The sequence below is a fragment of the Argopecten irradians genome, chromosome 5 (assembly GCF_041381155.1).
Source record: "Argopecten irradians isolate NY chromosome 5, Ai_NY, whole genome shotgun sequence".
Lineage (NCBI taxonomy): Eukaryota > Metazoa > Mollusca > Bivalvia > Pectinida > Pectinidae > Argopecten > Argopecten irradians.
The window spans coordinates 24,696,359-24,718,467 of NC_091138.1; the positions used below are offsets into that span (position 1 = coordinate 24,696,359).

A 22,109-nucleotide genomic window follows, 5' to 3' on the forward strand; every position below is an offset into this window, starting at 1 on the left:
CCCAGACCGTACCGTGCAGTAACCAGAGTATAAGTTCAGCTATGCTAGAGACATTCGAAAACAACTATAAAATATATAGGTGAATTTGTCACACTGGACAGAAATGTGATTGTTTGATAAAAATTTGTCATTAGAAGCTAATTTTGACAATCGATTTACACAAACAAAGTATACAGGGATTGACCAGGTTTATTTTTTTATTGCGTTAATTGTAATATGAAAAGACGGAATATAAATTTTCTTGACGAAGCATCCGAACACATGCCTTAACATTGCTAGATATAGTTTTCTTTTCTTGATTTCGAAATATATATTATATCTGCATGTTACCATTCAGCAAATAAAAACATATACAGTCATGGAGGTGAGATCATTAGCATTATAATGCCCATAGTAGCAACGTCGATGTGAATCAATACTGCATTATGGTTTATGATACGCGATTTGTAATGCGTTTGCTTTAGTTTATATTTCTACCTAAATAAGTCATTTAATTTGTTTGTATGGAATCTTTGAATTCAAATTGGGTTTTAGATTGTTTTTTTTCCATTAGAGTAATATATTAGAAAAAAATCTATTCATATTCTAGAATATCAAATATTTGTATCATCCTGAACTCATCGGGTATTATCGCGATAATTCCTCGAGGAAGGAATGGTATTTGTATATGATATGTACACGTAATCAATAACAAAGGGATACCCAGAATTGATACAACAATAAGTGTTCTATTATAAATAGCGTAATCACTGATGTCTGTGCCGGAATAGACTGACACGTTTTAAGTCCATATCTACATCACAGTTATTTTTAGCTTTGATGGACTTTGTCGCCACTCCGCACCAGATCGTTCATTTTAACGTGGGACAGTGACGTCACATAATGGTCAGATGATAGCTGGTAAAGAAATCGTATATTGGTGAGTACATTCGTACAATTACAGTGGAATTTAAAAAAAATTACTCCACAAACACCAACAACTTCTCCACCCGTTTCTAGACGTATTGCAACAATCATACACAAATTAACGACACCAATAAACAAAATATATTCAATTCAATTACAGTCATTCATTGGTCATTTGGCTGGTGTGCCCGCTTATCTCAGGTTCTATAACACCTATATAAAATAATAGTAATTTTTCATACTACGTGATAAAATAAAATAAGTTACACGTAGGATTCCTTTGATTTTCCAATGGATTATTTCTTTCCAGATCAATACGTAACGTCGACATCTTTATTTTGACGTCATGATAACTCGGATTTTTCTTCCTAGTACATGTAGTATAAAGAAAAAGAATATGCCGGATTTAGTACGAAAACAAATGAAAATGAATTATTCACATTTGGAAAGCACATCATTTATTATAAATGTATTGTAAAACAATTATTATTCAACGCTATTTAATACCTTCCTTCTATTTGTAGATAATAAGTAATGGCGGAAGGCTGGTCATGCGACATTGAAACAATGTCGTTAACAGGGCTGTTGGACAAATAAATGGCCATGACCCAGCCAGTACCTAACGATAAGCGACAAGACCAATACTGTGGCTACATAAACTCTCGGCCTATGGTATCCAAGGACTTCTTATAGTCGTCCTACACGTTATCTAGTCATCAAAAGTAGCATGAAACCCGGCTTCACCTTGACAAACTTTTCTGGCTGGGGCTGTGAAGATATTTACCATGAGATCAAACATCAGATCTGCAAGTAAGGTAACTTTACGCCATCGGTTCAATGACTGCAGGGAAAACTCAGAAGTTCTGCAAGAAGACAGCATAGAGGGGTGGAAACAGCGTGTCCTCCGAGGATATTGGCCGTGTCCTCATGCGGTAGACGTTATTTCCAAAAGTCAATTCTTCGTAGTAGTCAAACCTGCAAATACAAGAGAAAAACCAGAAAAAAGATTTCTGTCTCTCGTGCAATCTGGCTGAAATCGTACTGGTGAAGGAGCTACCTCCAGGTCATAAGAAATGCCTATTGATGATTAAAGGCTTCCAGAGAACCATCCTTGAGGAATATTCAAAGGCCCTTGCAATTTTTCACTGAAAAACCGCTATGTACTGGATGCTGGAGTCCACATACCTGACTACGTTCTCAGAGGAAAGTGATGACATTTTAAATATACTAAGGAGCCTCCTGGACTACATGCGACAACGGCTACATGAGGGCTGGTTACAGCACTATTCTTCCCCAGTAACCTTTTTGCAGGATTTGGCAGATCGTGAAAAATTAGAGGATCTCCACAGCAATTCTGAGTTTTACTTGCGGTCCTTCTTACGTCTTGAAAAGGAAAAACAATAATAAACGTCGAGTCTTGAAACTTCCAGCGGAAACCATTGGGAAAGTGAAAAACAAGGTAATCTACAACAGAGACGAGTTAGCAGTAGATGTGGTTATAAAGGCCCTGGAAGGGTTTGCACAACAAGCACCAAGTGATCCAGCGAGACAGACAAATATACCAGTACGGGACCTTCTCAAACACATAACCCAGAGTGCCATTGCAGATGAGGAAAACAGATGGAAAAATGCAGCGAAAAAAGAGAAGTTAACAGAGGCCAGTTTGGCAAACGACTATGAAGGGTGGGCAACATCGGCATTCTCTGATCCGGCAGGACATTTACAAATTCAAAACCCAATAGACCAGGCCCCTGCATACGAGGTTATCAGAACGAACGAGTGGAAACTTTCCTAGCATAGTAGTATTGCCAATGGTGACTAAAGAGCATCTGATGGACATGTAAAATATCTTGCATCTGCAGAGAGGTTTGCAGGGCGAATGGCATTAGCCTGCCTAGAAACGATCTATAACAACACCAAACATTTATACATGTATTAATATAATAATTAACATATCATGATTGGTATGCTAATAAACGGAATAAAACGACAAAATCTTACTTTTGGTATGCTAATAAACGGAATAAAACGACAAAATATTACTTTGTAGGTTTGAATTCTTAATTTTATTTATTTCATTTTTTCAAATGATATTAAGGACGTTCCGAACAGTGATCGAATGCGCCGTTCGTTCGGACCTCCTCGGGTCAACGAGTGCATTCGGAACTGCACATGAAAACTCTTTTGTGACTAAGATTATGAAGAATACCGATCTATATGTTATCCGTCTAACGATATCTTACATTTTAACGTTAAAATCAGGATAGTATAGTCGATAAACGGCGTATTTGTCGATATTGTACTTAGTTCGGTTTGCCGAAAGCTTGATACCGGGTGAAAACCAAAGTTTGTACGGTAGGACCTAGTTTCGACAAACTAGGAAAAAATAATGTTGCCAGATCTTTGAATTTGGCTAGGCTAATATAACATGAAGCTACATGTATCTTTTGAGAAGCATATTACATAACTCATACAAACGGACTGATATATGCCGAAACGGTCTCGATCTTGTACTGAATAAAATGAGATTTCATAACAGTCAAGTGATTAAAACATTTTCTGTTCAACTCCGTTAAACTGTGATTAAATCAAAATATTCCAATTTTGCCGAGTAATCCTAAAGTATAAAACTACAGATACAGAAATATTTTCATCTCTCCATCGCCCAACCCCTGCTTTTCATTCAATTTGTACAAGCTAGTATATTTCATGAATATTGCATATGTAGATGTCTACATGTATCATGTTTAGCTAATATGATCCTCAATAAGCACTAACACGTTCGGGAAACAAGATTTTATTTACTGTATACATGTACGATAAGACATTGGCCCAACTACTGTAATTAGATGATGCGTGTATTTCCCGTTTTGAGAAAATGCATGGAAGTACTCTAATTAAGTTGACCAAATACTATATGTAAGCTAGTGTCAACATCAGTATATATCTGCGATATAGAAACTAAACATGTTTATGTAGGCATAGACTAATTATTTTCCTGTCTACAGTAATCAGCTGAACGTAGATCGAGGATTCAGAATAAGAGATTTTTTTCTTAGGCGTACACTTGCCGTATAGTTTATATCGAGGCTCCAAAAATCTGTTTTAGTTTACTTCGGATAATAAATATATATCTACATTTATTAGATATGCAGATATCTCCTCAAAAAACATACAAAGACATACAGTTGTGTATGATGACATCGGTTTTATCGACAATGTTCACCAAGTGTGATAAGTTTAAGTTATCAACTTCGATCGTTGTCACATAGACGCTTTTCATCGTTACAATTTTGCCGCCAAATTCAAATTTATGCTTAAATATCTGCCTTAAACGACTATTGAAGCTAAGATATCTTGACGATAGAAAGATAGATTTTGATAAAATATTTTTCCGCTAAAACAATATAAAATCATGGATTGTCTAAAGGGTAATCAAAGTAGAATCTTTACACGGAATTTCCCATATTCATTTTTTCAGATATTATATCCAGGCAAAATAATGGCTTATTTGTGCCATTTCTTAGCTTTGTATAGCATCAAATCGGTGGCATCGTGACATAAAATTAACTGGTATAACACTTTATATTATCAGACTATTACACTTTTTAATATTTAATATATAAGATGTTCTTTATAAAAATATTACCGCTCGATTTCGGTCAAATAATATTATTGTGAAAAAGGTCATTTTTTAGCGGGTAGGGGTATAGAAAGGCTAATTACTCAAAAATTCCGCGGTCAATTTTTTAATATTCTTTCATCATAACCCAAACACCTGTCTTATTATGTGGACAAAAAATAAAGAAAATTAAACGACACAATTTTTTGAAATTAGGTTTTTAAGTTGAAATTCAAATGCAAAAATTGGGCCTTTTTAGGCCTCATTTACACGCATTCGCGTGAAAAATTTACAATTATTGTATTTTTAAGAGTGGTAACGACATTGAGGTCATTGATAGCCATATAAACTTACACATTAAAGATAAAAATGTTGTTGTTTGTAATATTTCAGTCAATTACCAAGCTTTGAAAATATGTGTGTAAAATTGTATTTTGAGAAAAACAGACGGTAAAGTAGGGTTATTGAGAGTACAATATTTCCAAAACCGCACGGTCAAATTTCAAATAAAAGCCTTAATAAACAGTTTATCAATCAATCTTTCAGTGAGCAAATTTTAAAGAAAATTAAACGTGGGGAATTTTTTGGGCCTAACTGTATCGAACCACCTTAAGTTCAATATAAGCTATGTTGAATTATTTAATATTGCCTGTGTTTCTCTGTTGAATGCTGATAAAATGAAGATATAATCCTGCAAAAAACATTTTGTAATGTTAGGACTGTTAACTGCCTATGACAATGACACGCGTATTCGTCTTTAGAGATTGTTATAATGTAATGATTGATCGAGTGCTATCTATGATAATTAACACCAATATATCGAAGAATGTAATTTATATTCAATTATTATGATTCCTTTTCAATTTAAACTCATAATTTACAGGTCAGAAATATATATTCAATTGATACACATTTTTTGAAATTCTAAGCCGTGAACATTTTTGGCAAATGAAATTTGTGGTAATATTGTAGTAAACATCTTTGTGAAAAATGTGTGTTTTCCATCGTGTTGAATTTTATCTAACACGGATAAATCAAGATTTAAGGGCGATAACTCTACCTTACCTAGGTAGCACATGGTACGAAAAACATGAACTATGTAATATATAACATGATGGACGCAGACATCAATATGCCTCTATATAAATATCTTATTATATAACAATGTCCATTGTTGAAATCATCCTCGATACTCCAGGGGTTCCGATCACTTACGATCTCTTAATCCCTGGACTATCTCATACTAAAACTGGAGGCAACAGAACAGAAGAGGTAATTTAGTCGTTTGATTTACATCAAAAGAGCCATATAACGGTATACTGTGGTTGACTGTGTGGCTTTGAAGTTGGGCGTAGCTCTCACTGTATAGTCTTCAAAGGAAATGTTTGCTGCCCTTTGATTGGTTCAGATTGTTTCCTCTGAGCTGTCTTCATTTTACTATGAGATCGTCCAGGGGTGTAAGTAAGTGATCAGAACCCATGGAATATCGATGATGTGATGAAATAAACAAATACATAAAGTTTGACATATTTGCAAATTCGTCTGTTCATACGTTTATTATATGGTCTGAAAGGATGATTCTTTTCTTGAGTGTTCTAACTCTGTGAGCTGGACAATAATCTGTTTCATAAAGAACACATTAGAGTAGAATGAGGTATAAAAGTTCTTGCTATCAAGTTGGAAAGCCAGAGTTCAAGATATATACATTTCAAAATTAGAACAAAAAATATCATACCTTTACCTTTATTACAATGGATACCATGCGATAATAAGGTTATCCAAGCTGTTGAGTTGATTGGTGTTAGTATGACGTCATAAGTATTAACGACCAATTAGCAACCACACCATTTACAAACCTTAATTGGTTTTACCGTGAATACCACAATTGCTTTTAATTTGGTTATGCGTAAATTTCCCACATTCATGTTTTCAAAATTCCTATCCAGTCACGTTTTTCTGAAAAAGGAAAATGCCATTAGTTGAATAGTAATAATAACCATCTTATGTAGAAAAGTGGGTTACAAATGTAACTGGAGCTGGTCGGTACGACAAGCTATAATAATATCATAACAGGATAGAAAGGATTGGATCACAAAATAGAAATTTTTTGCATCATCTTTGGAAGAATAGGAAAGAGTCTTACAAGTTATAATATACAATACCTAACATGATATATCAGTAAGTGGCGACGGACCTAAAACGTATGACCAAGCTTACGTTATTACCAGAGTCACCAAACGATACCAACAATACAATTTTACAATAAATATGTACATCACTATGACATCACAGAGCATGTAAGTTTTGTAAAAGGTTTCCTGATGCTTAAAAGAGTATACATCATTTAGATCAATGCGTTATAAAGTGAGGATACCTCATTTGGGTCAATATGCTACAACTTTGCAATGAAATATGAAGAAATCACAAGCAGAAAATGACCATTGCATCAATTTTCCCATGGATTGTGATATCTGTTTAAAGATTTCGTGACGTTCAAAAGAGAACACTTCATTTAGGTTAATAAGCACGCACACGTACATTAAAGAAGTTTAAATGGGCAATTAAAGAAATCATATTTTAAAAATGCTGAACTGTTATTGGATATGATTCATAAAAACCTCTCTGTGAACATCCGATATATATTATGACTCCGTGGTAATTCAACGTAAGGTTAATATGGAAATACCAGACGGAAAACACTCAAGAATACATATACGTCTGGGGGAGGATGACAGGCCGTAATCAGATATCAGTTGGACCCAGCACAACTGCCTTGTAAGTATTCTGATCAATATCACTCTAGAGTCGCATCGAGAAATATTTGAGGATTTTTACCCATTTTGTTTTTATTAGATATTATCGATGTTAGATACATATAAACCACATAAAAGACCACAATCATATGTGTGGTCAGGAAGAAATACAATGATTATTATAGTGAATTATTATTTAAAAAATATGATCCCAAGTAAATTTTAGTAAGCAATGCTATTAAGAACAAAGACATATGTATTCAATTGATATATTAGGGACATCATTCCATTAAATTATCGTGGCACTGGGTGATATTTCTATTATTTCACTTCGACTTCATCGGTCAAGTCTTACAGAAAAAATAACAGGACTCGTGTTTATTGTTTTCAATTAAGGCAACTACTTTTAGGTAAATTCCACAATATTTAATGAAATATTTTGACTATCACAATTTCCGCCATTTCCTCAATTCTAGGAACAAAGACATAAAACAATCTGATATGATTTACTACCCACAGTATTGAATTTATGAGCTTAATGCCTTCACACCATTTTAGAAGAACATATAAATTTAAACATTTTGTACCGAATACTCTATTATTATTTTATTTCACTAAACATTATTTGATTTCGGCATGTAAACAAAACATGCATGGCGGTATCACTCCTGGTGAACGCCATGAAGAGTGGATACATCCCCACTAAAGACTCTTGACCCGATAACTTGTACAAGGAAGTATTCACCATTTGATACGGAGGCTGATACTCTATACATGTATATAATGATTTGACACGTGTGGTCGTCCGTGAAAAAATATCCGGCTATGAATTTATATTTATAGCTAAACAGGCAATCATTACATGATTACGATAGATAATACGAATAGGAAATACATTGCAAATATGGTGGGTTATTTTGCGATGACTAATCGCCCTCCATACATCTTGTCAGACTATTCACAAGCATAATACACTATGTATACTTTAGGGGTATGATTTTAATCAATATTTCAAACTAAAATTAAAATTAAGACAATATCAGTATATCTATATATCTATATTTCGACATTTATCGTAACATAAATTAACAACATCTTTTAACCTTACGTATTTAATTATCGCTATTGTCCCATCTGTAACAGATGAATTACCGATTCAAATGTCTGACATTGATATAGATATCTTTACAATTTAATTTCAGTCGTCATGAACTGCGGAAAACCACCTGACAGAATGGAGATGACACTGTCAATCATGCTGGACGAGCTGGTGAAGATGGCCAGACAAGTGAAACATTACAAGTTTATGGATGACTATTGTCGATATGTCAACATAATGTTGTCGGCGGGAAATGGCCAGGAATGCTGTATGGTGGTAGGAAGTACGAAGGATGGAACACGACTCCGAACCGAGCAAGATCCTGGAGATTTTGACTTCCTATTGGTAGGGGAGGCCACAATACCAGTGGACTCTCTGAGATACAGAGAGGATCTACCTTGTTTTGTTCATATTGATGGGAGGTCCCTAAAGCAATTAGACAGAAAATGCCTGATTGACGGCGAATACCTCCCTGCGACACTGGTGAAAAAGCTCGATCCACTGTTCTTCGGTCGTCTGAAAAGTATACATGACTTTCTATGCAGACCTCTGGTGTATCAAGAGTGCGGAACGTCACGGCTAGTGATGAATACAGAAATTAAACCAGGGATGAATGTTATCGACTTCATAGATTGTCAGAGTGAAGTATTCACATTCAAGAGTTCAAAACCTGTCGACGAATTACGAAAACAGTGTGCCAGACGAGTCGAGCAGTCCGTGGTGTTTCAGAATAGCAGTAACGGTGTTGCACACGTAATGGAGACTCTCTCAAAACTACTCCAACACTTCAAATCAAAGGACAATTCAGACAGCTACTTTTTTCGGACTTTTGGGCCACTGCTGAAAACTCTCGCTAGTGAACGACAAGTAGAATTTATGTGTAGCAAACAGGAAAGCGAAATCATTATCAGCGGCGAGTGCATTGATGATTCTATTGATGGGGACACGATTGGACAAGGTCAAAGAAAAGAGGAAAAGTTTGTTCCCAATGGAGATCCAAGTTGTTTACCTGTCAAACCTGATAAACCGAGATCTGTCCGTGCCAGATACGCTAAAAAGGGCAAAATGATGGACTTCATTCCTGCCCTACGTTTATCTGAACCACCAAAATATATAACTGACTGGACACGTAGGGTTCGATTTTGGCCGAGGAAACAAACAGTTGATGCAATTTCTAAAAGTCAATTCTTCGTCGTGGCGAAACCGGCTGTAAAGGATGAGCGACGTGAGGTTGATTTCTGTCTGTCGTGTAATCTGGCTGAAATAATGCTAGCAAAGGAGATGCCTCCAGGACACATGAAATGCCTGCTGATGATCAAAGCCTTCCAAAGAACCATACTCCAGGAATATTCAAACATTCTTACTACATTTCACTGGAAAACCGCTATGTACTGGATGCTGGAGTCCACAGACCCAAGAACCTACTCAGAGAACAGTGAAGACATTTTAAATGTATTAAGGGACCTCCTGGACTACATGCGAGATCGGCTACACGAGGGCTGGTTACAGCACTACTTTTTCCCCAGTAACCTTTTCGCCGGGTTGAAAAGGGATTTTTGCATACAAATAGTCAAGAAAATAGAGGAGATCTACTTTGATCCAAGAAGGAACCTTTATAACTTCTTTCTAAAGATCGAAGAAGAAGACGTGAATGTAATTGACATACCACTGGACAAGATGAAAGAAATGAAGAAAAAAATAAATGAAGAATCATATTTTAACTCTGTGCTGGACATGTTTGAAAGTATCGGACGATCTGTATCTTCAACAGACGAAAGATCTGCTTCAAAGCAAACCTTCCCGAATATGGTGTTAAAAATTGCAAAAATGTGTATACAAGAAGAAAGGACAAGGCTTGAAAAAGAAAATAACACAGCGGAAGTAAGGGCGTCGTTGAAGGAAGATGTCTTCTCCGCTCTAGCGGATTTAGTTCTGAAGAGGTCAGACGAATCTGACAGAAAACGTCTGGAAGAAGCATTAATAAAAAACTTGGCGTCTTTTTTGCTTGTCGATGATTAATTGTGGCAGATAGGACAGAATAGACCGAAAAACAACCAATATTTGACATCAAATCTTTCTTTTAATTTCCTATAATGGGTATATGGGTATAATTGTAAAAGATTCCCTACTAGTTTAACATCATGTTATTTTGTAGGTGAATGCATACGATACATGAACATCTTCAACTCTCAGCAATATGTTTTAAAAATTGTATCATGCAATGTCGCTTTCACCTAGACTTGTGGGCGGGGACGTAATCAATGATGATAAAATACATTGTTTATAACCCAAGGGAGACAACTATATGCTCTAATAGTTAGTACTGATTTCCAGGGACGAACAAAGCCTTATTGTGATTACTGATTTATAAATGTGTTACATTTGTGTTTTCTTGCGTTTACAGGTATGCTATACTATCTATACTACTATCCATAGTATTACATAATTAGCTCTGTCTCATTTATACACCCTTTCTATTATGATTATTAAGTTGGCATGGTTGCAAAATTATTCAGGGACTATTGATTTGAAGTTGATTTGGCATCATGGATCAGTTTTATGATTTGCAAAAAGTACCGTTTCTTCAACCAATTATAAAACAAATTGTATCAACATGTTACATTATAAATATTATCATTAAGACAAGAGATTCCTTGGATGGTGTGTAAATTCTTCATTTTCTTCAAATCTTTGCAAAAATGAATTATGGTTATGATATACAAATTTTGAATGATTCAATGCATTTAAAAAAATCATTTCTAAAGATCATTTTAATAAATCGCATAATTTGCTTGATCTATTGTTATGGAAACATTGTAAATAAGCACTACATTTTATATGAATATTTGTTTTACTTAATAAATATTAAGCACATACCGAGAGTTAGTTTGTTTTATCTGTGATTTATATCCTGTGAATTGCTAGAGCCGATTAAGATCTCTTGGGTGAACAAAACTGGAGCTTCAAGAGAAAAATACACTCAACTACATATGTCTTAACTCACGCACATTAAACACCCAGCCATATCGCCTTCGCCAACATCAACACAATGGGAGCATTAATGAAAACCTCCGTTAAATAAAAGAGCAAAAATCCTTATTTATATAAAAATAACTTTGTCAAATACGACAATTTGATATCAGTAATGTAGCAAGATAATACTGATTCAGAATTAGATTTATATTTATATGTGACTTATTGACAGTCAATCATTTTTTTTAACAATGAGTTAACACAATTACATGGTAGAGGTCTAAGGTTGTATGTCATACATGGCCTTGTGTATCACGTCAGAAAAGCTGTTCTGGAGTATCAAACTAAAATGTTTCCATCTTGATTTCATATTATGCCTTCATTTCGATGTGTGCACATATTTTGCATCGGATTTATCCTTTTTTTTCCTTATTCAGCGGTGAAGTCATTTATTGATATTTCATAAATATTTCTACAAAGATATTTCGTCTAGTTAACAATTAACTTTTATGAAAACTCTTCATTACAGCTCTTATAAATACCAAAACCTTTTATCATGTGCTTTGCACCATCACATGTACTAATTTACCATCTTCTCGGATTCATTTTAACTTTCGGTTTTGTCACTAATAGTACTATTTTGCCCTTAGCATTACTGACAACTTCTAAAAGGACAAAAATGTTCAATCGAGACGGTTATATTTAAAATCGCTGAAAAGTCTGGTGTACACTTTGTAAAATAATTTTATAAATCGAGATTTTAAAAGTCGCACTTGGCATCTTTAGATGTGCTTTACAGTTAAGTCCTTCTGAGGGTTGTCACTTTGATGCCCCTGCTAACATTAGTAGCCCCTGTAAACCACCGTTTGCTTGAGCATGGCTATTGCTGTCACCACGATATCATTACTTATTCCATCTTTGCATGTTACAAAAGTATCTCCCTTGTGAAAAAGTTTCGATTGTGACGTCATTAGTTTGTGAGCGAAAGATTTCTCTGAAAGACATTACACTTGCAAATACGTCAATCAATACCTATCTACAATTAAACCATTGTTTGAAAACCGCAGATATAAATGCAAACTCATCTCCGGAAACCAAACCATCTAGTGATATTGTAACAAATAAAAAATATTCTTCAATGTTTTGTGGAGTGTACTATAAATATACGTTGCAATTCACATATAAAAGTCTTGTTTTCCAATGTCACGACTTAATTTTGCGTCTGTATTTTTATATTGTATGTTTTGAAAAGTAATGGATAATGCACATCCTTAACCGGTTATGTTACGGGAACCCTTTATGTCGTCTTGACATGCAAACACTCCATTCACACTAAACGAATGTTAAAAGTTCGGGTGTGTATAATGTACGAAGAGGAGTTTTACCTGTCCTTATTACAAAAGCATCATAAACAAAAGTATGGAACACATAATGCATATTTCACCCCCACTTTAATTTCTAGACCATTTAAATGATGCAAAAATATTAAATAGCTTTATCCATTTCTTTTAAAGACTGCATTTATTCAGAACAGGTTTTAATCCGTTTCATCGGCGAGTAAAGAGTACAGAACAAAAAATATGAAGCAAATATATTATACTTCATACTAATACATGCATGCAGTTTTTTTGTGAAGCGCAGTCTGGGTATATAAACTGAGTTCTCCTTTCTTTCAGACCCTGGTCCATGGGTGACTGGAGGTGTTGGGTAAATAAGCTGTCGTAGTTCCTGTAATACCAGTTACCTTCAGGGAGGGACAGGACCAGTGGGGGATCTCACCATTAGGTATACTTTTCTGAGGCCTAAGACAAGGACACTCGGTAGGTAACCAATGAGGGGGCGTGAGATATAGTACAGGCGTGGGAGGGTAAAAATCTCCCTAAAATGATAACATTTGTATTCATTATGTATCACTTTTATTTTGCTAAAAATTGATCTGTCTTCTACGTTCTATTATGTATGTAAGTAATACGACTTTTTAAAGTTTCGTGAAACTTGGATATATATTTTAATAGAACATTATACTAATGACAATGTTACATGATATTCTACAATGTTGATGTGCTATTGCAGGGGACAATCCTAAACCATATCTGATATCACATTTGACACAAATATGGCTTGATGAAGTTGTTTTTACATTTGTGTTCTAAACCATGACATTAATTTAATTTTACTTTATCACATTTGTTATGCACAAGAGGACTTGTCCACAAAGGTACCAGAGGACCTTTCTCTTCACGCAACTGTCTTCTCAACGGGCAACTTCGGTAGATTTGTCACTCTATTGAACATCAATAAGGAGTTACATTGTAAAGTAGATTAAGTGAATGTGTCACCAACCTAAACAAAACTGTTTCTGTAGATATAACTAAACCTTTCACTCATTTTACAGATCTGTGTCTACATTTAAATCTTGACTAAAGATGGAGGACAAGGCAAAAGCTCATCTATCTACTGTTGCCATGGCAATTTTCGTGCGACTTCTGCTCGTGTTCCATGCTGTACTGGCGACATGGCGAGTGACCTTGGCCTGGGATGACCTTCACTATTGGTTAATGTCACTAGGGGTGCTGTTGGTTGGTTTGGAGGGATACATCACCGTTCGGGTAAACAAGGGCATCGAGTGGAGATGGTAAGGCTAAAGCTGATATTAGTTTTTACGTATCCTGTATATCACATTCAAATATTTTTTTTTACTTGTTATTAAACCATTACTTGGGTCCGTTAAGGAATAAGCGTGCAACAAGTATTTATACAAATGAAATGGAAGTAGCTTAGATTACCTTTTTACTTATAACTTCTTGCAAGTTATTTTCTGTAAAGTGAAATACAACATCGCTTTATCGTGATATTTATTGTATGCAAATTAATATGGAAACAATTACATGAGCAATATAACATTCTAAGTTGTGCACAAACTCATATACATCCTTGATATAAGTTTAGAATGTCTTTAAAGTAGTACATCGTCATTTGACGCCCATCAATGGTTGTAATGAAACCAGGAAAGGCGATGTCTTCAAATCTATATATTGTTCAAATGTTGAATATCATGATACAATGTCGGCGGCGGAGCTAATGTTCTTCGATAATCTCTGGTCAGGCAAGAGCTTACATAATCTAAGCCCGTTCCCTATCCTATTAATTTTTTCAATAAAATTAGTTGAAATGAAATGAAATGAAATGCAAAAACGTATGATGAACCGTATGTTGGACTGAGGGATGTACCGTATACCCTATTGATTGCAGGCTATGTCCTTGTTTCGCTATCTATCTCATCATCACCATACCGTCTATATGGCTACTGGAGATATCCCAGATGAACAGATATATGAGAAGCCAGACATCTTTGACAACTAGCACTGCCAATGTCACCTTGACTCCTACAACTGTCCAAACTACAACCAGTGCTACAACCCAAATATTCACAACTGATATTACCAGTACGCAGAGCAGCATGGCAAATACTACAATCACCTTGTCGGACGTTTTGAACGTTACCATGACCATTACAGCATCCAACATCTCTGATACCCTTAACGTTACCATGGCTACTTCAACGCTAAATAATTCCGAATTTTCTAATGTTTCCATGACAACCACTACGCTGCCTAGCAACATCACTGACATGATCACATCTACTGTTGCTATGACAACAACAACGGTAAGATATGTGTTTTTGAAACCTATTTCTAATAGTTATTTTTATCTATTTTATTTACGCTAATGAAGATATATCTACTAACATATACTACACTAATAGTTTGTGGTACCAGATAAACCGATATGTGACATTATTGTGCAATGTTTCACCAGAATGTAAGTAAATTAGCTGTACTTTATTTCTCAATATCGTTTATCCTTTGACATTTAAGTTCCTTTTCAATAGAACTTGCTTTATGATTTTTATACATCGTTTTTTATCCTCAGTATTTGTTAATTGTCATAGAAAACCGTACAATAATGTTTTTGTCAAGTACATTGGATGAAGCCTTACAATTACGCTACTCTTGTAATAATCTGTTTTCTATGGCGTCTCATTTTGAGTCCATAATTCATCAATACGCCCTAGATGGCCGATGAATGCATTGAATTCATACTTAATTTGAACAGGATTTACTATACAAATTAAAGCGTACAGGTCGCACATCAACAGCAGTTTCTCAGCGCAAGCTTAACATGGCATTGTAAGGAACACTACAGATTTAGGTCAACAGAAAGACTGAACAGTTTCTTCGTGGTGTCTGAAAGGACTACTTAGACAACGCTTTATTATTATGATCTCCCAGAACATTTTTTATATACATGTATTCAATCAACTAATATCATTAGACACCCAAAACTGACTATAGTATGGTGATTTAAACATAAATATGTGAACAATTGCACTTTACCACCGCAGCGAGGATCGAGAGTTTTGTGTCTGGCGACCGTATAAGTTTCAAACAAACTAATAATATAATATAAATTATATTCTGGTCATTTCATATCATTTTTTCCAGAAAGGCGGAATTATTGCCAACATTGAAAATCTTCTAGATAGTTTCAGCGCCGACACGTGGGTCATGATAGTGGAGGAGTCACTGGTATACTTGATTGTGATTGGTCGGTGGCTCTTGCCCAGAGGAAGGGTAACCCGAGAAGAACTTTCGGATCTCCTTATTGATTATCTGGCAATGGCATCAGATATTATGGAGTTATTTGCACTGTTCGATGAAGATTTGATAAGAGGGAACGCGATGATAACCTACGCCATCTTGGCGATTTGGTCCGTTAGCTTTATTCAGTTTATTCCAGTTGTGATGAACAGACGAGCAGCCAATTCGCTAAGAAAAATAACAAAGGCTGAGAAAGGTAAGAATAACTGCTGTACTTGTGCCGGGTGTGGCGACTCCGGCCCAGAAATCTTTGCCACCATTGCCGGGCTGTTTTTACAAGATGGGCCGTTCTTGGGTCTCAGGCTTTTCATCATATTTTACCTTGAGTTACTGACATACAGCTTAGCGTTTTTCGTACTAAAGAATATTATCGTCGTCCTACTGTTGACGTATCGCCTTGGCATTCTCTGTGTTCATCTTCCATGTTGTTCGCGTAAGCGTCGGGCAAAGAAAGCTGCCGAGATGGAGAACCATGATGATCCCATTCACTACGCCTCAACTGACATCATGCTGAAAAAGAATGGTTCATACGCAGCTGACAATGAGATCATACACGGCGACTACGATGATCAGTCAGTGTTTCGGGACCGTTATTACAGGGAGGGTAGGAACACGAAAAACGGCCGATCTCAAAATGGGCATGGCCGTGAAGTCACGGATAAAGAACATCACCTGATGAGCGGGCATCCAACCAGTGGTTTAGGTGTAAGGAGCGGCAGCATCCCGTTAAATATTCGTAGTATGAGCAATAGTGGATACCCTGTTCGTGGTCGCGATCTCAACAGCAATGTGCCAAGGAAACCTAACTCTCTGGGTAGAGAGCCAATGAAAATTCGGCAGGTTAGAGCACCAAGCAAATCTGCGATCGTCAGGTCTCCAGTCAGAGAACATTTCCCTGATGATCGGCCATATGTCATCCATGGAGGTCCCGTCAGTACTGGACATCACTATGTCAACACGGGTTCCTTTGGAAACCTTCAAAAAGACAGAATATTGGCTAGATCGACGGACTTTCTTTCTTCCCCTTACATTGATCCACCCATTAAAAATGGATCTCGTTGTGCAAGTTATGAAAGTTTGAATAAAACTCGTGATCGTGACTCGAATCGTTTGCGGAATGTGATCCGAATCGGATATGATGCTGACGCGGTTAGAGGCGTGAAGTTATAGTTTTCTACAATAAAAAAAAATGCTTCTCCGGTGATGTCCTGAAACCCACACAAATAGATACGTTTACAAAAACTCTGAAGTAATGTGTTAGTAGTGTAACATATATTCTGGTTGAGTGTGTAGAAAAAAATCAGCGACATTCTATAAGGAGATATTTAAGGAATAATCTCACAGATTATTTGGAGTACTGAAAACTAAATACATTTGATTATTGATACCTAATAAGGGTGCAGCCCTTCGTGCCCTTAGAAGCACTTCTAAGGTAACGCTAAGATAAGGAAAAGATAAGAAAAAACGCAATCTTCAGAATTCAATCCTACACACTGACAGCTTCAGTTTGTGGCCGCCATTTTTTTATCCACTGTAGAAATTCCCATCTGCGTGAATGCAATGCTTAAAGTCAGCTCATTATATAATCAAGCGATTCAAACGCTTTTAAGATCCGACGAACGTAATCTTCATCCGGCAGGAGCTAAGTGTTATTTGCAAGCGTTCAAGTATTAGACCTAACAATAAAATCACCTGACCAAAAACGGCATAAATGTTAAGAAAATAAAAATGTCTTTCTTAAAAAATAAATAGAAAATTCGGCTCCGTTATTTCCAAAAAATGAACTTTTTAACATTGCATAATTAACGCTTACTGAAACATCTGGCGGTTTCCTTAAAGGCCTTGCCTTCAGTCATATTATCGATTATATATTTTAGCATAAGAAGTCGCAGACGACAGTACTTATTTTGATCTTGAAGATTGTCTTTATTTTTAAAGCGCTTGGCATTGCATGTTTTTCAATTTCCCATAAGAGTAAATAAAGAGCACTTAAATGGTGATGTTACTTTTCCGTGTAAATCAAGTTACACCTCAAGGTCCTTACTTCCGTTGTTATAAGGAGAAGATAAGTGAGAGCTTAAATCTCTCAATGATTTAAGCATGTGTTCGGCTAAATTTCCTATTTACATTAAGGCGATATATATTGAAATGACAAATGTATATCTGTTTGTCTCAGTTTTCGTTCTTTACTCTGGATCGTACATTGTATAATAATTCAATCTTGCTTGTAACGAGCGTTTTCAATGGCTTAAAATACTTAAAATATCAGCCAATAGAGTTTGTCGTTTGTAACGTCGCTTCTGATTGGCTGATACAACGGCGTAATGATTTCATAGAAAAATAATCCCTCAAACATTAAAGAGATACTCTTATAGATTTAGAATAGATCACGGTTGATTATAAGAGAACATTAAGAGTTTTATGTTATATCCCCATAACAAAAAATTCTATGGGACATAAATGTACTCTATCATATATATTGTCATTTATATAGTTCATATGTTATGTAATTGAAAATGTATCCTTAGAGACATACTGTGACTTCACTGTTCCAGTACAGATCCAAGTACGGCCTTAATGAATCTAAATATGTCAGCTGAGTCGATATGTTTGCCATTTTATTGTACGTTGTATTAAAGATTTTTTGACTGTGTGAGATAATGTTATGCCAGATATTTGTATTTTGTCTATAATTGAATTTTAGTAGTATATATATATGTATATAATGACATGTACATTTTATTATGAAGAATATGAAGTAATTTTTTTTCCTCTCGCGTCTTACCAAAGCATTTAATGAAAGCAATCAATGATGACTTTAATCATATTTACGCAACGAATCACATAAAATATATATATTTTATATTGTTCACCATCATGAAATGTTTGATCATGCATAATAACATAGAGCGAGTTGCGTTAAGCCTTCATCATATCATTTGTTGTTGCTATTCATGATTTTGACCTCTGGTCCAAGTTTCACATTTCTAATTACTCATTATTTTTATCCAACTTGCTTAATACATTATACTGTTTTCCACTTCGTTCAATAAAAACGGGGTAAGAACAAGGACTTTAATCAGATTGAATTTTATTGTTTTGTATTTTTGAAATGACAACGTTACAACCGATTTTGTTTATGTTTTTGTTAATCATAAAACTATTTCCTCTCCATCCAATAACTTCACCTTTAGATATCTGTACATATACTGTTGTTCATCTGGATTATTTACTGTGTTTTTGTAAAACAGATGGGGTTCAATTCTCGAGATATTCATTATATCAAATGAATGTGAAATTTAAGCAGAGATATTAATACTATTCTTTGAAATCATTGATTGATGCGATCTGGCAAGTGTTCTATTACTTTTTATATCCGAAAAGACTTAAATTTTCGGATAATATGTAGGATTTAAGTTTATGAAGTATGACTTTAGAAATTAAGTTAATTGTAAAAAATATATCTAAAACATCTTCTCTTCTTGATTCCATACAACACAGTGAAGTATCATGGAGTTTTGTTCTATGGTGTTGAAATATTATCTTTTGTATACTATTCAGCAACCCACATGACTTAATTAAGTAATAATAAAGCATTAAAAATATTTAAATACCACTGGGTTATAACACATTAAAAGCACAGTCTGATTGGAGTAATGGAGTATGACATGTTCTGGATTTTGATCATACCAATATTTACATTAGTAAATGTAGATTTCAAAATTACTATAGATAGGTTTTAAGTTTATTATAAATCTGTCTGAAATTGTTAATAGATGCTGACAAGTGTTTTACGTTTATATTCATTTTTCCGAGACTCAGTAATTCTTCGTCTTAAATTCATACTGAATTATTTTCTATAATTGAAGTAAACACGTTGAACTTCGTTAAGCAACAACATGTATATTCATACGAATATTTACATTATATTGATTTCAAAATTATCATAGATCGGTTATAAAATCACAAATCTGTATGACAGATAAGTAGACTTAAGACATTTCTTTGAAGCTCTCAACAGATTCCATCTGACAAGTGCTCTATGAAAACCATTATTATCAAATACACCACACAGACCACCTCATCGAATACAGTCGTTACATCGCCGGGTCTGATAAAATTTTTGTTCCATATTTATAAAGAGGATTGTACGTCAGGTGTTTTTGATACCATACAGATAGGATTCATTTGGTGATATCACAATTCTCGTAATAGATAATGATATTGTTGTGTTTTATTAAGCATGTTATTATTTTTGTACCATAACGATTAAATTGATATACAAATACTTTGTAATACTGATTGATTCATTGATGGGGGCTTAACGTCCTTGTTCCGGTTATAACCGAGCGTGCATTTGTAATACTAATGTTCGTTTTAAAATAAAACCAGACTAAAAAAAATCATTTATTGTGTCTTTGTCTTCAAACGAAAATTGTACACATCCAGCATAACCCCGTACAACTATATGGGTTCAGTATTTCTTTATTTACAAACTTTATCGTAAAAAAACATAGACACATAGAAAATACAGAGATCATGATAAAGAATGCTTCTTAATGAAGGAAGGGAGATAAATCTGTCTTCCATGACTTGGCTCAATGAGACTGAAGATAAAATTCTGTATTCACGATAGTTCAGATAGTTGTGTTTATTTATTTGTGTAAACGTGTTTTAGCTTTGTCTCTTAAAGACTCACTACCTTTTCGAAATGGCTTTTAATTTTTCAAATGGGAATGTAAAACGAGATAAATAATTTTGTAGAGTCGCATGAGTTATGAGCTTACCGTTAATATACTACACTTAATTAAAATAAATTAAATGTTAATTTTTGTCATATGTTTCCCGCCGTCGTCCTAATTACCGCTCGTTTGTTTACTATAAAACAGCGAAATGAATCTTCACTGTTAACATAGATTACGAAGGGAATCTTGCCTTTGTTTGGTGTTGTCATCTCATATTAGGCAATTAATATTAATTTTCTTAAATTATTTTTGTTTGCACGAAACTTCAAAATTTTGTTTCGGGAAAAGTAGTGGGCCTTAAATCACTGCCATCTACAGAGATACAAATGGCACAGCATCCCTGCCATTATGATCAGAAAGCCATATGAGTCCAGTTCATAAGATATTAAACATTTCATATTATTTGAAATATAACTTTTTTCAATTAAGAAGTATTGAAAAACCTTTTGGTAGATGACTTCTTCAATGAGGATTACAAATGTAGTTGTGTTTAGAGATTATTTTTTCTCGGGCACACCGCTTTCCTCCAGCTCCTATACCATATTATTTTCTGAGTTACTTCCCTTGCGTTCTGCAGCGTGTATAGAAAATACCAACTTCATGAGTGAATAAGATAATGTAACTGGGAAGGGATACAGATATCCAAACATCTGGTAAGTAAATAAATATCTACATATCTGCATGCAATGCACCTATAAGAGTCACATGATCCGAATCATTAATATTATTTCGTAGCTGGTAAAGTAAAAATACATGTATGATAAATCAGTAATAGGATACAGTGTCTTCGCTACCGGAGCCGGGAACTATAAATAGAGTTAAACATGTTTCGGGTTATCTAAGAAACATGTAGTATTTCAAGATTTACAACCTAACGGGGCTTCTCTCCAGTAGTACGTACCTACACACTGGATACACGTGTGCTGCGTAACGCGCTAGTATTATTGGAAAGAATATTTAGTGAAAAGTTCTCCAGTAAACTGAGGATGATTTGAGAAAATAGTTAGATCTAGAAGTTAAAGGTTTCTCTGTATTTTACATTATTTACAATGCACGTGTACCATGGTAACAGCAGTGTCAGTTGATATGGTAACATTTAAATATAATATTATCAGACAACCAGGTGTTACAATTCACACCTGTGGTTTCCATCTGTTACCATGGAAATGTTACATTGGATCGTCTTTAATAAAACTTAAGATGGACTATAAATATTGATCCGATTGACGGGAAGAAGATTAGATTCTCGTCTCTCCACGGTTCATTGATTGTTTTGTTCTGTTCACATCACAGTGGCGTACAATACTAGATAAAATGGATCAGACGTCTTTATTAATTTATAGACACGTT

At 34.9% G+C, this 22,109-nt stretch overlaps 2 protein-coding genes across 3 annotated transcripts in view; both read left to right on the forward strand.

Moving 5' to 3' along the window:
* LOC138323319 (uncharacterized) overlaps positions 1–20,425 on the forward strand; it is a 51,608-nt gene extending 31,183 nt beyond the window's left edge. The window contains exons 2-5 of one of the 2 annotated variants that reach the window (XM_069267846.1): positions 13,030–13,173; positions 13,749–13,988; positions 14,606–15,020; positions 15,859–20,425. In XM_069267846.1, the coding sequence (XP_069123947.1) occupies positions 13,780–13,988; positions 14,606–15,020; positions 15,859–17,184 (1,950 nt within the window). In that variant the 5' untranslated portion in view covers positions 13,030–13,173; positions 13,749–13,779 and the 3' untranslated portion in view covers positions 17,185–20,425. Of the gene's footprint in view, positions 1–13,029; positions 13,174–13,539; positions 13,624–13,748; positions 13,989–14,605; positions 15,021–15,858 lie in introns of those variants that run through there. The other variant, XM_069267847.1, reaches the window with a different exon arrangement.
* On the forward strand, positions 7,172–11,280 carry LOC138323318 (uncharacterized). The gene is made up of 2 exons (XM_069267845.1): positions 7,172–7,303; positions 8,484–11,280. Exon 2 carries the CDS (start codon positions 8,489–8,491, stop codon positions 10,397–10,399), a length of 1,911 nt encoding a protein of 636 aa, XP_069123946.1. The 5' UTR covers positions 7,172–7,303; positions 8,484–8,488; the 3' UTR covers positions 10,400–11,280.
* Positions 20,426–22,109: the final 1,684 nt, after the last annotated feature.

Coding starts and splice junctions, on each gene's coding strand:
- LOC138323318 (XM_069267845.1), top strand. CDS start 8,489: ATGAACTGCGGAAAACCACCTGACAGAATGGAGATGACACTGTCAATC.